The 16,124-nt window shown below is 42.5% G+C and overlaps 1 protein-coding gene across 1 annotated transcript; it reads right to left on the bottom strand.

Moving 5' to 3' along the window:
• Nucleotides 1-60: 60 nt before the first annotated feature.
• tgfb5 (transforming growth factor, beta 5) lies at nucleotides 61-15,658 on the bottom strand. The gene is made up of 7 exons (XM_017408486.2): nucleotides 14,323-15,658; nucleotides 12,049-12,212; nucleotides 11,388-11,520; nucleotides 11,185-11,295; nucleotides 8,835-9,015; nucleotides 8,301-8,454; nucleotides 61-4,546 (listed from the first exon to the last, which is right to left on the bottom strand). Exons 1-7 carry the CDS (start codon nucleotides 14,678-14,680, stop codon nucleotides 4,388-4,390), a joined length of 1,260 nt encoding a protein of 419 aa, XP_017263975.1. The 5' UTR covers nucleotides 14,681-15,658; the 3' UTR covers nucleotides 61-4,387.
• Nucleotides 15,659-16,124: the final 466 nt, after the last annotated feature.

The raw sequence follows: 16,124 nt of genomic DNA, 5'->3' as shown, positions 1-16,124 counted from the left end.
TGTCATTTGGAGATACTCAGAAAGAAAAACAACAATAAATCCACTAAATCTCATGTCAACTTTGTCTTAGAGTGCTCAGTTTCTATTTATTTCAGTTTATATAGCAATAATTAACAACAAACATGATCTCAGGGCAATATACAGAACAAGTAAATAAGTTTGTTAAACCCATTTCAGTTCATTATGTTGATTTAGAAACCAGTAAACCGTAGGTTTCTGAGTCTCTGAGCCAGCACAGATTGGCAGGCAGTGTTTTTTTATTGGAACAGGAAGAGATCTGCAGAAAGGTCAGGAAGGACGTTAATCTGCTTCGAGTTGCTGGAGGATGAAAAAACAGGAAAAGGGCACAAACAAACACAAGAGCCAGAGAAACACATTGTTTTTACAGCGGTGGTACTCTGTTTATACGCCGCAGGAGGTCAGTGACGTTATTAAGATGTTTTGCCAACAGCAGCGTAACTAAAGGGACATCTGTCCATCGTGCACCCTGCCTGATGAGGACAGCAGGTGTAGCATGACTTGGCGCAGGTTCTGTGAAGATAAATTTACAGAAACGATGCCCTCCTCTGCGTACAGACAGAACAGCACGGCTGCTGTAGTTTTGGACTTCCAGCTGTTTTTGCCCCAGCTACACATCCTGAGCTGCTGGCTGGAGAGTGTAACGCCGAGACCACAGATCTGTATCTTGTGTTTACTCCTGTGTCTCAATCTGCTGCTTGTATAACTTTATTTTGTGTTCACGGCGTCCTGTTGCCCCGAGAGCTGCCTGAAATAAGCATAAATGACTTCAGCCTGATGTTTCATCCAAACCTGTAATGTGAGCTGAAACCAGGAGGTACAGAAAGAAAAACTACCCTCTGTTCATTCTCATAAATGTTTTACAGCTTCTATCAAAGGCCCTTTTACATTTTCGGTCGGTGTGACGGGTTCGGTTGACGTGTTGAAAACCAGACTCATGAATCATGGCATGTGTATGTTTATATGTACGGGTGTGCGCACACAGCCAAGGTTAAAGGCACAAGCATGGCTTATGACGAAAGAAAGGCGTGCATGCAAACATGAAGGTGGGGGGGTCAATATCTGGAGTATTTGTGTCTCCCAAGCACATAAGGAACCAGTGTGAGACGGAACAGCAGGGAGCTGTGTCATGGGATAAGTACAGGTTGGACTTAGCAAGAGGTAGTTAAGTGGAAAAGACTAACAGATGCAGGGGCTAGTTTACTCGAGGGGAGCCTCGCCGCAGCTGAAGCTCTGACACCCCCAACACACACAACGAAGGAGCAACTTCACCACGTCTTAAAAAAAACAAGTGTCCGCAAAACACTTTGAATTTCTATTTTGACGTCAGAGGCCGTTTAGATACAAATCTGTAAAATATGAAACGAGAACTCCTTGAAGAAGTGCATATCACCCACCGTAGTTCATCTTGCCTGATCCGTCAGCACTCAGTGTAAGAAGAGAGATGACTCTCAGCTACTACCACCCCAGATTTTAACTCCATATCTGTCAGACTGACTCAGGTAATCAGCAAAGGCGGGCAACTTGAATCAGGTTGACTCCTAAAGTAAATCAGTTTATTAACTGATAGGAAATTAATTTGGGGAACCTTAAAGAATCTGTAACAAAAATGATGGAGCCGGATTTGAGTTTGAACTTGAGCTCCTGTTGCAGGTTAGAAAACCAGCAGAGTTAGCTCATTATGTTCCTTCGTGACCAAATTAACTAATATAAGCTCAACAAGCTGATAAGAATAAATTATGTTGCTTCATATGTGTCGAAACACTGTAGCAACATGCATATTAAGGCACATTTTTAAAGTCCAATTAGCCGTAGTTTCCACGTTAGCAACATGCTAACACTAGCATGTGAGCTATCAGCTTTGATTTTTATTGCCTGTATTTGTGTGTGTTTGTGTGTTCCTCTTCTTCTTGTGAACGGATGAATATCTACAACTGATTAACTTTCAAAGCCAACCCAATTCGATGGACGCCCAAGCTAATCTGCCTTAGCAAACACAAAGATGGCTGTAAGTTTGTCAGGTTTACAGATGTCGAGCGGTAGCAGCTGAGAGTCATCTCCAACACATACTCTGAGCACCAAGATCACATGAAATCTCACAAAGTTATGTACAATCAAGCAAGATTTCACACAAAAAGAATTTAGATTCTATTCATTTTTAAGTAAGAAATATCCTCAGACATTTAGAAAATACATTTGCGGAAACTTAGATGAAAGTTTGAACTTTTAGTTAAGCTTTCACAGCAGGCTTATTTATGACTTTATTTATTTAGCTTAGTTATTGGCAGAGCTGTGAGCTGGACCGGAGCTATTCAGTCATGAATCTGGAAGTCTGGAGCAAATTTCACAACTCGAGAACTGTTTATGCAGAGTGCTGACTACATTTTATACTGCTGGAGGCTTGAATAAATAGGACTGTGGTGAAACGGTCGGGGTAGAGACCCCACTGGGAGTCACGAAACACAACGTAAAGAATCTTCAGATAATTACAGGAAAATTAACTTAAAAAATGATCGTCAACAGCATATTTTATGCACATTTATGCTATAACTGCTAAACCAAAGAGCAGAGATTAATATAATGTTGTTAAAGTTGGTTGTGTTCTCTTTATGGCAATGCCTTTAATTTGCTAATTAGCAATGTGCGAATCTGTAACCCAGTGGTAACTTGGGTCTGCTACTGTTTGTGGGTCAGATGGTGAAAAGTTAAAAAAGAACTGCTGCAAGAAAGTTCCTAAAAATGTCATACATTTTGTTAACATTTAGATATTACATCAGGATCTAAAATAAACTCCTGGTTGAAGTATCGTAGATTTCAGCCTCTAAAAGCTAAGATAAAGTGATACATAAATAGGAAACTATATTTTAATCTACTCTGACAGCAGGTTTGTTTGTTTTTTTCCGAGCAGCTGTTGCACAAAGTGTTAACCAGGATCATGTTTGAGGTATCCAGTTACACATTTTTAAAGGCAGACAAATTAAAACCAATATTTTCTGCGGTTATGGTATGACTCCAGTCAGCTTATGAAAACCGCCGGCTTGCCTAATACGTTTATAGCTGGTTGTTGTTGTTGCTGTGGCAGCCTTGTATATGTTGTGATTGGACTACTTCCTGTTGTACTAAAACTTTATTGTCACCCAGGTTTTTATAAACACACACACCCATACTTAACAATAAAAGAAAAAATCCACATCTTACTTTTAGACGGGTCACAAAGACAACATCTCCTGCCAATGTGTTTTATATACAATTACAATAAAACTCACAATAAACCTTAAGGAATCATTTCTGTCCCACCACGCATGACCTCACCCAACACACACACACACACACACACACATAAAACACACCCCGTTGCTCTCTGTCTCCCTCTCACACACAAACCACTGGCATACCAGAGAGCCTATATTTAAAATGAGTCCCTGGGATGTTTTTTATTTCCAGCGTTTAGACATTCTATCAAAAGTGGTCTGTGTGGAGAGCTGGGTGTAGGAAGGCTCTGAATCAGTGAGGCTGGTGGTAAAAACAGGTACGACAAAATATAATCACAGCACAGGATGAGCAACGGGTCAACAGCTTTTTACAATAAGATAATAAATGCATATTGAGAGAAAAAAAAAAACCCAAAACAAAACAAAAAAAAGCCTGAACATGTGATTATATAATGTATGAGTCAGACCCAAATAGTTACAAATTTGCCAAAGCTGCAAAATACCACCTTCCAAACGTGTAGCTGTTCCAAAACGAGCCCTATCATCCATCCCACGTCTCATTTTCAAAGCCTCTCTTTTCTCCCTCTCTCCTCCCACCACAAATCCCAGAACCTCGAGTAACAGGCAGAGAGGGAGACAGAGGAGATGAGGGGAGTGTTTAAATCTGGCGTTCTGTGAGTGGTCGGGTCGGTGTCTGGAAACCTTTCACATCCTGTTTACGGCGGGTAGATTTCAGCCCGGGACCGCAGAGAGCTGGCAAGGGGCCTCCGCCTGGACACAGCTCCTGCCTCCCTTTTTCTATCTGTTCCCTGCCTCCTTCATTTCTCCTTCAAATCAACACCTTTAAACCTAAAACAAACACGTCTGGGCTGCCCCGCCGCAGGAATATTATCACGGGGCAGATTCAGACCAAATGGGGCCAAATCACACAACAACTTTAAGTTTTAATACACAAGCACTGGTTTAATAAAGCTATGTCGTCATACTTACAGTGTCCTATACCAAATGGAAAATTGAAGAAAATTTTTAAAAAAGAGAAGCTTTCATGACTGTAAAGAATAAAATCCTGACTCGGCTTTGTGACCAAACAGAGCAGAGGCTCCATCTTAGAGGAGCGGTTTGCAGTTTCACTCCTGAAAAGTTCTCCTCCGCGTCCCTCAGCGGCACTTGCAGGATTTGACCACCATGTTGGAGAGCTGCTCGACTCGAGGCGTGCGGCCTATGAAGTACATGATGGTGAGGGGCTCCAGGTCCTGAGGAACACAGCAGGGCGTCGCCGAGGCCTCAGGGTTCAGCTTGTTGTACAGGGGCAGGATCTGACCGGGAAATAAAGGAGGCGCGTTTTATTAAAAAAGCCCCGAAAGCACATTTTCTTAACCATCTTATTACAGCGAGTGATGAGATTCTGCCTCAGCGCGGGGGTTTGGCCAAGCCGTAGCGTTTTTAGTTGTTATACAACTGAGTTGTGAGATTGTTTTCCCGCACTGCCAGGCAACTAACGTGTGGTTTGACTTTGTGGGAAACAGGGTTATATAAGAAAACTGATGCCATTCTCACAACTGTACAGTAAAAATAAAACTTCAGTCAAGATACAGTCCTGATGGAAACTTTCTGGACTCTTTCACGTTTTTATTTCATCCCCATCTTTCATTTTGCTTAGAAATGTACATGCAGTTCCAAACAGGGACAAAGTAAGAAAAGGATGCTAGAGATTTTTCGTAATTTACGGAACAATAAAAATATGAAAATTTTACACAACTGTTCAGACTCTTCTCTTAGTGTGTTTTGTTAAAGCACCTTTGGCAGCTAAAATAACTTCAGGTCTTGCTGGGAATAAGCCGTTCCATTGGAGCTTATGACCATTCTTTGTCCAAAAACACTCAACCATAACCACACTGCTTGTCTAAATTCTGTTTTTCACAGTTTTCTTAAAGGAACTCGTCTCTTTTCTCGGTATTATGCTCATGAAGACCGGTCAATATAAATCATAAAGCAGGAAACAAAATCTGCACGATATGTTTCTCATATCGGTGTCTGATGTGTCCTGAAATAAAGAATGTGCAAGCAAAATTTGGGATTTATTCTTGACAGCTGTCTTCTGTCTTACTCGAGCTCTCCCTTCTGTGTCGTGTTCAGCAACAGATTCACTTTTAAGTTTCCACCTAAACTACTTTGAGATTCTTCTTGTCTGATTCCACCATATTTGTTTACCTGCACAGACTCCGGCCGGCTTAACGCAGGTTTTTACTCCACATTTCTGTATCAGTTTCCCCTCTTAGATTAACAGATCTGTCACAGAAAGATATTTAATTCCCACAGAATGATAACACTGTTCGAGTGTAGAGGTGCCCTTATTGTGATGTTCAGATGCTGGTTTCCATTACAAACACTTTACGACTTCTGCCTTTGTTTCTTTAGGTCTGTAAACCCAAAAAAGGGTAAAAACAACTCTTTTTTTATTCACCATGTCCTGGATGACTGAGAATCTACATTTAAGCTTTTAGGTCTTTAGATTTTTGTCTCTTGTTCACAGAATCATCCAGACATTTCAGACAAACCTTTAAAAGTCCTGCTTTTAAGGTTCACACATCCCCACAAATGATCTGTAACCCTGACTTGTCTGATCTTAAGGCTTTGGTCTGACCATCATCAGGTTCCAGACTTCCTGAATGTTCATTCAGGCACTGGTGGGCTCCGTTACGAATCGGTGAAACGTCACGTCAAACTGACATTTCTAAGACACATAAATATTTTAGACGGCTCAACCTCCCGTGTGGTTTTTAGTTCCCACATTTGTTTTCTCTAGAAACCCCTCAAACTTTTAAAAGAAATGATTTTAAAACAAAGCTACATGTAAAAAGTTAAAGTGAGTAGAACACATCAGACATCAAAATAGTCAAACAGACCTGAAAAACTTGTTTTTTCATCATTGTGGAGAGCTTTGTAGCCAGTCTCCACACTTCTTGACTTCTTGACAACAACAATCAGATTTCATCATATCACACCCATGCAGCCTTGATAAGATAGTATAAATATGTTGTTAACTGAGGCTTTTAGATGAAAGTTTTCTGAGTAAATAAAATCCTGTCAAAAACCATTAAATCGATCCTACTTCACCCTGAGACCCTTTCAGAGGCAAAACATTTCACTGCTGCAAACGTCTGTGTCAAAATAAATATGAAAGCCCAACAAGTATGAGAAGTTCTTGGTGGGGTTTTAACAGTCCTAAAGTCTCCATGTGGACCACTGAGGTCAATGAGACGAACACGCCGTGTCGTATAAACCTATATGTTCTGTGACAAACTTCTGAGAGGTGGCAGCCCATTTATGAGTCTGGGGTTAACCAGCGTGAGCTAACTGTGGTGTTCAGTCACCACAAACAATGCACTTCAAGCTCATTTAAGGAGTGTGTGTGTGTGTGTGTGGGGGGGGGGGGCTTCAGCCGTGTGTCAAACTGTGCATTAAAGTCGAGCTGAGAACTGATTGGAGTTGGGAGCAGAAGGGAGCATTTTACCAGAACGACCGAGAAGCTGCTCGGGTTTTTCTGACAATCGCAGATGTTTCTGTTTATGTCGTTTGGCTGCATCTCCACTCTGAGATGTCTGTCAGTGTTTCCACTGAAATTATTCAGCACAAAAGACCATGAATCTTCAGATCAGATGAAAATATGATTTGAAAAAAAACAAGTAAAAAACAAAAAAAACAAAAAAAAAAACCTCATTTGTCTTTACTTGGCCTCAGTGGAAATGGTTGTTGGGAATTTCTTTTCCAAAAAGGAGTTGGCACGCTGTACAAAAACTCTAAATAAAGAGAAGAATGCAATGATTTGAAAAATCATTAAAAGCCCATATTTAATAAAAAATAGTACAAAAACAAGCTGTCAGCTGAAGAAGCTGAAGAACAGTTTGGAAAGGAGCATTTTTAACCACTTTGTTGCATCGTCTCGTCTTTTAGCGACTCTGTAAGTGTTTGAAAAGTAAGACCGACTCCAGTTTTAAAGTTTTTTTTTTATCATTTCTCGTTATAAGATTTCAGCTGTTTGCTTCAGAACGTGCTGCGCAAAGAGCCAAACTGCCTTTCACTGCAGAACCTGAGCTGTAACACACAGAAGGTGGTTTGGCATTGTCCTGCTGAATTAAGCAAGGTATTCATTGTAGAAAAAAAACAAAACATATTTTTTTAATTTTCCTAACTTTTTGTTTTTACAAACTAAGGATTGCATTGTCAAAAATCATAAAACGGTCTTGTCCTGTCTCCTTTTTCTTTTATTACAACATTTATTTTGGTCATTAAATGCACCACAGATAAGCTAAGCGTCTTTTTTTCAGTCCATCAGTCAAGCGGCTAGTTTCTGACATGTTTTTGGTCTGTAAAATGTTGTTAGTTAGTTAGTTATATCTGTAAGTGTACTTTAATATTTGAAGGTGTAAAAAAAAAAAGATGAAAGATAATAAGCTACAATCTGGTTTATGAAGGTAAGCGAGTTTTTAATTTAAGCAGAAATTATAATCCTTTATGGTAGAATTCTTAGAGAGGAACTAGAATTGGCTAAAATCAAAATCAGCAGGTCAGAGATTTACAAAAATCAGAAATCAGGCTTGAAAACTGTGATGGGCACATCCTTGGTTTATTGATGACTAACTACAGGAGATCATCTTTTATTGAAACCAGCCTTCTTTGAAGAAGTGCATATCGCTCGACACCTTAGAAGCTAAAGTTTTAAACAAAGATGGAGTTTGAGCTGAGAATGACTCCGTATCAACTATTCTCAGTTTTAGCTTAATATCTGTAAACCTGACTGAGTTATAGCCTAAGGTCTATTAGCTGTGGCAGCCATCTTGTAGATGTACATACAACGATTACTTTCTGAAAGTTTCATTAAAATCCATCCAGTGGTTCATGAGATACTTTGCTAACAAATCCACCAACACACACAGACACAGGCTGTTAAATTATCACCCTCTGCCAGGACAGGTGGGGGATCATTTAAAGCCTGAGCGGGGATCAGATGCAGAGATTCAGTTCTGCTAAAAAGTCCTCTGACAGAACTGGACGTCACCTGAAACTCACCATGTTGTAGTGGTTGTTGACACTCCAGAGGTACGGACAGTTGCCGGCACAGAAATTGGCTTTGTAGCCTTTTGGCTCGTGGATCCACTTCCAGTTGAGGTCCCGTCTGAAGTCGATGTAGAGCGAGCGCAGGCAGCAGCCCTGATCCGAGCCACTGAGACACACAAAGGCAGACAAAACGCATTTCAGCTCCTATGTCTGGGGCAGCCATTCAGATCTGGGTCATGGGAAAATGACACCAAGTTACCACTGAGGAACCAGCCATCACAAAGTAATGACTACACGAGGCTGCCAGAGCGTCCCCCTGCAACGCGAGGTAGTCTAAATAAAACCCTGCTCGCCTCTAAACACAGGGTCACTACTGTTAGTTCTGCCTCACAATAGTCTGCAAAGTGGGTCAGGAAGAGGGGAAAAAAAAAAAAAAAAGAAATTCGCCACAACTATACATCAGATTTACAGAACTCCAAATCCTGGCGGAGTTTCAGCGCTGTCAGTCAAAGAAAACCGCACACGAGCGGCCGGTTGGCGGTTTACCGGGAGCAGGTTGTGGTGTCCGTGGCGGCCGCCCTCTTCTTCCGGTTCTTCCTGGCCAGGTTGTCCACTCTGTCGCTGGGCAGCAGGGTGAGGATGAGGTGCGGCGTCTTGGTGCTGAAGTCCGCCTGACCTTTGACCTGACCTTGTTTCCTCATCAGACGGAGACGCTCATCGTCCACACCTACGGAGAGCCCAATGTGACGGTCAGGACAGAAGCTCTCAACTCCTCCAAAACTAAATTACATTCAGTCTTTCTCAAAGAAAAAGAAAAATAATGTGTCTCTTTTTATTGTGAAACAATCTTTGAAGTCATAAATTAGAGGTTTTTTTTTTATGGGTTTTTTATAATTTCTTTGCAATGTAATTACTTCTGCAGACTTTTTGCTACTTTAGCCGTTCATATATCAATGGGTGCTATAACTTTTATTTTTTATAACTTTTATACTTTTCAACATATTTAATTACATTTACAGATAATTTCTCTAAACAAATACACTGATATCTCATCAGTTTCTTCAGAAACATTGTTCTCGTTAAAGTTGCTTCTGCATGCATTTTTGTTGTTTTTGCTACCGTTAGCTTCTAACTAGCCTTTTGCCTCTTTCAGTTTCTAGCTAGTCTTTTAATACTTTAGGCTTTTAATTAGCCTTTACCACATTTTGTTTTTAACTAACTTATTTCTGTTTTCAATTTTAGCTACTCTTTTTCTACTTTCAGCGAGCCTTCTGCTACTTTGAGCTTACGGCTAAGCTTTAGCTGCTTTTAGCTTGCGTTCTGCTACTTTTCGTCAGTGTTCTGGTTCTTTTAAAGTCATGTAGCACTCAGCATCCACGCTGCGTTTGCACAAAAACTGGTATTTCTCCAGTATCTTACCTGTTGTAGATACAGCAGGTCTTTGGACGGCTTCAGTTTTGGAGAAATAGAGTTAATTTCTACAGAAATCCAACTTGGTTTTAGCCCTGCTCAGACTAGCCATTAGCTCATCTGTCTGGTCAGAGCTGAGCTCTGTTTCACCAAACTGAGGTCGTTCAAAGAGCGATCTGCAACGGGTAAGATGTTGGTAACTTTTCACAGAACCCAAATAACAAGTGAACGAAAAAGCTCATAAATGAACGTTTCTTCTGTTTTAAACGTGGTTAATTTTAAAGCATCCAACAATAAAAAAGGTTTTAATTCTTACACTTATTAAACATTCAGCAGAGGTGCTGTTACGGAGAGGATTTATCTTCTCCAAAGACTTTGTTTTTCTCAGAAAGCAGTAGTGGGACTAATTTGTTTTCCAGGTTCTAAAGTTTACAGAGGATTAAACAGGCGAAAACAAAACGAAACCCAGATGTTCTGATGGGCCTGACAGATTGTCTGGCTGCTTGACTTTTCTGTCTCTTCCTGAGCCGCGGGAGCACAACAGCCCAACACAAGCCCCTGCTTGTCTTACAACAGTATCACAAAAAAAGCATATAAAAATCCAAACTTGGCAGAGCTGAGTGTAAATCCTGAGCGTGCTGTAATTTGAGGGGCAACATGAAGCAACACAGACCGTCTGGTGTTAAACAGTCTCTCAGTGTGTTGGAGGAACACTTTCACCTTTATTCCTGCACCGAGGTACACGACTCGTTTACGTAACACACTCTTCTTTATGCTCACAACTTGGGAGCTGCAGGATAATAAATTAAAGGCCTAGCGCTCTTTGAGGGAATGCATATCGCCCGCCACCTTTCATGCCAGAGTTTTACACTGAGGTCATCTTAGGCTTAGAAAGGATGGCGTTGCGGCCATTTTGGTCAAACACTGAAAATGACGTTACTGTATTCACAACATCACAAGATGCCACGCTCATATTATGTGCTGTGAATGACTCTCGGCTACTAATTTAGATCAATATCTGTAAAACTGGCAGAGATGTAGCCATTTCTGCATCTGCTAAGATCAGCTAGCTGTGGCGGCCATCTTGAATGGGGATGGATTCAAAAGTTAACCAGATGTAGAGGCAGATCCAGTGCAAAAGTTTCATAAAATTGTGTTAAATTGTTTGTGAAATATTTTGGTGACAGACAGTCCTGGTAAGTGGTGTCTCCCTTTCGCCTTCGGCGGCGGGCGATAAGAACTCTCCAGGGTTGCATTTATCCTCGGAGGTTGAGTTTGACGTCTCCGTCGCAGCTCTAGTTGTCGTGCCGTTTACTTATGCGCTGTGGTTACCTCAACAGCTACTTCTGACATGTAGCTCCGACTAATTCAGAGCAGCCGAGGCCAATCAGCCAACATCAAGAGCCTTCAGAGAAGACCAAAATCGTTCCAGTCAGGCTGAAACTTTCCATGCACCAAAGTCAAACCAGAACCAGCAGCAACTAACCCGCAAACAGCGCCTCCAGCTCCTCACTTTTGTTGGGGACTATGTTGTTGGTGGACGGGACGAAGGTGCAGCAGGGACAGTGGACGCCCAGCTTCAGCCCAAGATTGTTCTCTGGGAGGAAGGAAGAAGCACACACATGAGCTGAACTGTTCAAACCCGGCTGTGGGACTTACGATGGGGGGGGAGATGGCTCGGAACCAGACCTGGATCTGACACCCAGTCCTTAACGGTTTCTGTGACGTCCACAGAGATCCAGACCCCCTTGGCTCTCGGCTGAACGGTGCGGGAGTCGATGTAGCGCTGAGTGGAGGTGCTGTCCTCCTCTGGTCTGAGCAGCTGATGCAACAAACAGTTTTAGGTCCAACATAACATCTGGTTTTATAACAGATTTAATGTCCAGAACCACAGAATGCTTTGAACATCCTTGTTTATTTGGATATAAAATGACAAAAAAAGTTACTAGATGTGTTACAGAGAGAATGCAGATTCAAAATTTACACTATTGTCCTGTTTTTTTTATGTTTTTCAGATGTTTTTTGCAGTTTAATTACTTCTGATTACTTTGTGCCATCTTCTGCTAATCTTAGCTTCTAGGTACCATTTTGCTACTTTTCACCTTTTCCCTACTTTTGGCTTATAGCTAAACTGTTGTTACTTTTAGCTAGGGATTTGCTCATTTTAGCTAGTCTTTTGCTACTTTTGGCTTTTTGCTCTCTTTAGCTTTTAAGTAGTATTTTGCTCACTTTAGCTAGCGTTTTGCTTTATTTAACTTCTAGCTAGTGTTCCGCCCCTTTTAGCTTTAACAGCTCAGTTTCAGCTTCTTCAGTAAAGCTATTCGTTGACAGAAATGGGGTCTCCGGTCACCTGATAGAGCTCCACTCTCTGCTCCGAGGACCGGGCCTGAGGGTTGGGAGCCCTGAAGATCCTGAACTCAGCCTTGACCAGAGTGCTGTTGATCAGGTCCACCTCGTTGACGTCAAAGTGGACGACTCGGTAATAAAGGCTGGGTGCTGCTGGCTGCACAGCATCTGGATGGGAACAAAAGAAATCAGGAAAAAGTGGATTAACAGCCGAATACGTCCTCCGCTCCTCTTCAGACTGTGGGACTGAGGCATTGTCTCGGACATAATTACTGCTGCTGAGCGTCTCCGAGCTAAATTACAGGCCTGAGCAGAAATGTGTTGGCTCTCATGTTTAACGTAAGGCTGACTGATGGGTTTTACTGCATGAAAAATCACCTCCAGTTATGTAATTATGGTATTTGACGCCATTACCCTCAAATTTCCAACACAGGATCTGTCAAAAACCAGTGTGAGCTGCCACCACAGCAATCAGAGTGCCTTGCTCAGGGGTTCCTCTGCAGGCCTCTCTAGTAGCAGAGGGCATAGCTGCTTAAACAAGAACAAAAACACTTCTTCTTGTGTAAAATACGTCTTTAAAGTCTGAGCTACTGACAAATATTTGAAACTTTTATTTACTTATGCCATTCTAGCTGCTCAGAACTATGAGGTTGGAGTTATTAATGATAATAATAAACAATAAATAGGGGACTTGAAGTGTTATTTGTATAAATTCCAACAAACTGAACAAAGCAATCGTGAACAAAGAGGTCAGAGGTAACATTACAGGTCGATATTAGTGTGTTATTCAGTAATATATTCATATAAGTGTGCTGCTGAGATCTGAATACCTTTACCAGAGCAGATGTGGTCACATTAAGACTCTTGTGTCGTTCTCTTTATTTATCCTAACAGGAATCAACATAAAGACTAACAGAGAGCCGCTTCTATTCTTTGTACGAAGTGGTTTTTGATGCCAGACTTAAAGAGTCGCGTTTAAAGGGTTTAAATCAAAACCACATGGTGCCATCATACGGTGCTGTGCAACACTCATGAGTCATGCCTCATTTTATTGGATTTTGCTTCCAATAAAACAGACGTTCTTGTCATCCTTTAAAGTGGTCTTCATCAAAAGTTCCTCAGGCTTCCTGGAGATCTTCGGGAGTTTGGACTTTGGCTTCTTTTTCACTCATCTTCACTGTAGTACAACACCACTGTCCGAGACGTCTGTTTTTATTGCTGTAACTTTGGCTCATGAATCATTCAGGTTTAAGAAAAGGGTCACAGGATGAAGCTGTGCTGTGTCGACAGTTTTCATTTTGATCCATTACCAGCAGCCTGTCACAGACATGTTTTCCCATTTCTTTCTTTCACAGCTTGACACATAAAATACTTTTTTATTACCAACAAGGCAGTTTTCAACTAGATATTAGCTGAAAACTTGTCACACAGTCGACTCTAAAATATTTAATTTGGGTGTTGTTAAATTACACAGATGTTTTATCTTGAATTCAATGCTTTTGGTTAACTTTTATCTGTCAAAATAAATAGATTAAAGCAATAATATGAGCTACTAAAGCAACTTAATACTGCTAATTAAATCCAACTATACTTAGAATCTACTTTTTCTTTTAATGACTAAAAACTGTCCTAAGGTGCTTTCTGCACGTTACTCTTGAAGCCCGTGAGACATAATTAGCTCCGTGTGCCTTTGGGACACTTGCAAATCTTTTGAATCCATAACCTATTTGGTGAGGACAGTGTTTCTAATAATTATTATGTTTTACATTTAAACAACCAGGATCAGTCAAGATGAAACAAATCTAACATTTTATTACTTGTAAACGATCAGCTGGAGGATGCTGCATCTGTCAGGTCTCTTTTTTAGGCCTGATATGTCTTATTTGATCTTCCACTTTTCTGTTTTCCTCATTATTTTAATCACACCCTAACGCTGCACAATATGCTGCCAGGGACAGGGCTACCGAAGTGCAAACAGGTAAAGACCTTCAGAAAGCCTGAAGATGATTCGATCAAAACCACTTTAACCCTCCTGAAGCCCCTAGAAGAGAGAGAGATAGAGAGAGGTGGAGAAGCCCTTGTAACTTTGGGTCAATTTGACCCAAAGGCCAAATTGACCCTGAGGGTTAAAGGATTAAAAGAAAGTCTTTCATGTTTAAAACAGGGATGATTCAAGACTTTTGCACAGTACTAAACTCTTATCCCAGAACATTCTTCACAAGGCCGCCTGAGGCCCGCGGACCACAAGTTGAGGAGCCCCATCTCTCACGTCACTCACTTGAGTCCGTGCGGGGGGGCATCATGTCGATCCTCTGCACCTCCTTGGCGTAGTAGTCCTCCTCGCTGCTCTCGCGCTCGCACGCGGACTCGGCAAGCCGCGCGCGCTCCTTCAGCAGCTCGCGCGTGCTGTTGTAGAGCAGCATGACCTCCGGCGGCACGGAGCCCGGCGGCGGGTCGTCGTCGTCGTCCGGCGGGCTGCGGATGCGCAGCTTGCTGAGGATCTGCCCGCGGACCGCCTCGATGCGCCGCGACTTCTGCGCCTCCAGGTTGATGGACTGGCACGTGTTGATCCCCTCCACGAGCGGGACACCGGAGAACCGCAGCAGCAGCAGGAGGGGGAGGCAGGAGAGCCACATGGCGCGGGAGGGTAGAGAGGAGGCTCGGTTCTCCCTGAGTGTTGCAAGCGCTGAAAACTCTCCAAACCGAGCGCAACGAAGCGCGCGCGTAAAGTGGTTCCGAATGTCAATCTGAGGGTTGTGCCTCCTAATGCCCGCTTCTAATCAGATGTATTTATCAAAACCAACTCATATGGAAATAAAAAATAAACATTTCTTACTTTATACTTCTGCTTTGGTTCATTTAAAACACTTTGATGAACCGAACATAAAGGACACGCGACTCATTGTTAGTCTTTTAGGTTTACAGTTAAATGACTGAGAATAAAAATGACAAATCCATAAATCACAACAAAAAGCTGCAATAAAATGTTCCTTTTCAAAGTCCTGGTCTGGTGCGTCAAAAAGCTTCTGTGTCCTGTTATGGTGCGCGCGCTTTCTGCGGAAAAATGCGCAAATCTCTAAAATTGTGACCAAAGCGAATCAAAGCTGTATCCGTCTCTCCCCCTCCGATCGTCCATCCTCGCTTATCTGAGCAGCTTTCAGGAGAACAGAGTCATCACAGGAGCTCAGCCCATGTCGCAAATCCTCCAGACAAAAACCTGCGCGCGGTGCACTTTAACCGAGGCGGCGCAGCGGCTGCGCCCTGGCTGCTGAAACACGCATCTGTGGGGCAAAACACGGGCCCATCTCCGCACCCAGATAATACAACTACTGTTCTACTAGAAGAAGAAGAAAAAAAGAGTCCAGATAAGGTCCTCCCATACAAGTAACAATGCTGCCTACAGTAGAAATTAGTGGGGGGAAAAAAGGTTTGATTTATGTTGGGAGAAACATGGTGAGGTCCAAACAGTCCCTCATCTAAACAAAAAAAGACAAAATGAAGATGGAAGTCTTTGTTCTGTGAATCCTTGCTTCAGATGTGCGCTGGGCTGGAGGCTGGGAGACCTGCTGCATGATGTGCCTCCATTATTCTGCAGCTCCTCAGTGAGAAGCAGCTCCAGAGTCTCAGAGGGAGCAGAGAAGGAGGAGGAGCTTCACCACCGACTTCGGTAAAATAAAAACGTAGACGTCCGTATCTTGTCAGCCTTNGGGAGGGGGAGGGGATGGGGCGGGATGCCATCAGGGTGAAGGGTGTGTGTGATTATGGAGGCAACATCCATGGAGGGGGAGGGGGAGGGGATGGGGCGGGATGCCATCAGGGTGAAGGGTGTGTGTGATTATGGAGGCAACATCCATCCTCCTCTCAGCAGAAGCAGCACACACACACAGAGCTGCACATTTTGCAGTTATTACTCCACAAAAATGCTGCACCGCCTTCCTGCCCCCGCAGGTAAACATCTCCCCGGGCCTGACGTGCCACTTTGCACCATAATCTGTGCCTCGCATCAAGCAGGGACCACAGGATTATTACAGCGGCTGAGGCTTTTAACACTGGAGGCTTTGAGGCGGATGAAAGAAACTA

The sequence above is a fragment of the Kryptolebias marmoratus genome, linkage group LG9 (genome assembly GCF_001649575.2).
Source record: "Kryptolebias marmoratus isolate JLee-2015 linkage group LG9, ASM164957v2, whole genome shotgun sequence".
In the NCBI taxonomy this organism is placed as follows: domain Eukaryota; kingdom Metazoa; phylum Chordata; class Actinopteri; order Cyprinodontiformes; family Rivulidae; genus Kryptolebias; species Kryptolebias marmoratus.
The sequence above is the reverse complement of the archived record's forward strand: the minus strand, read 5'-3'. Positions and strand labels throughout refer to the sequence as shown.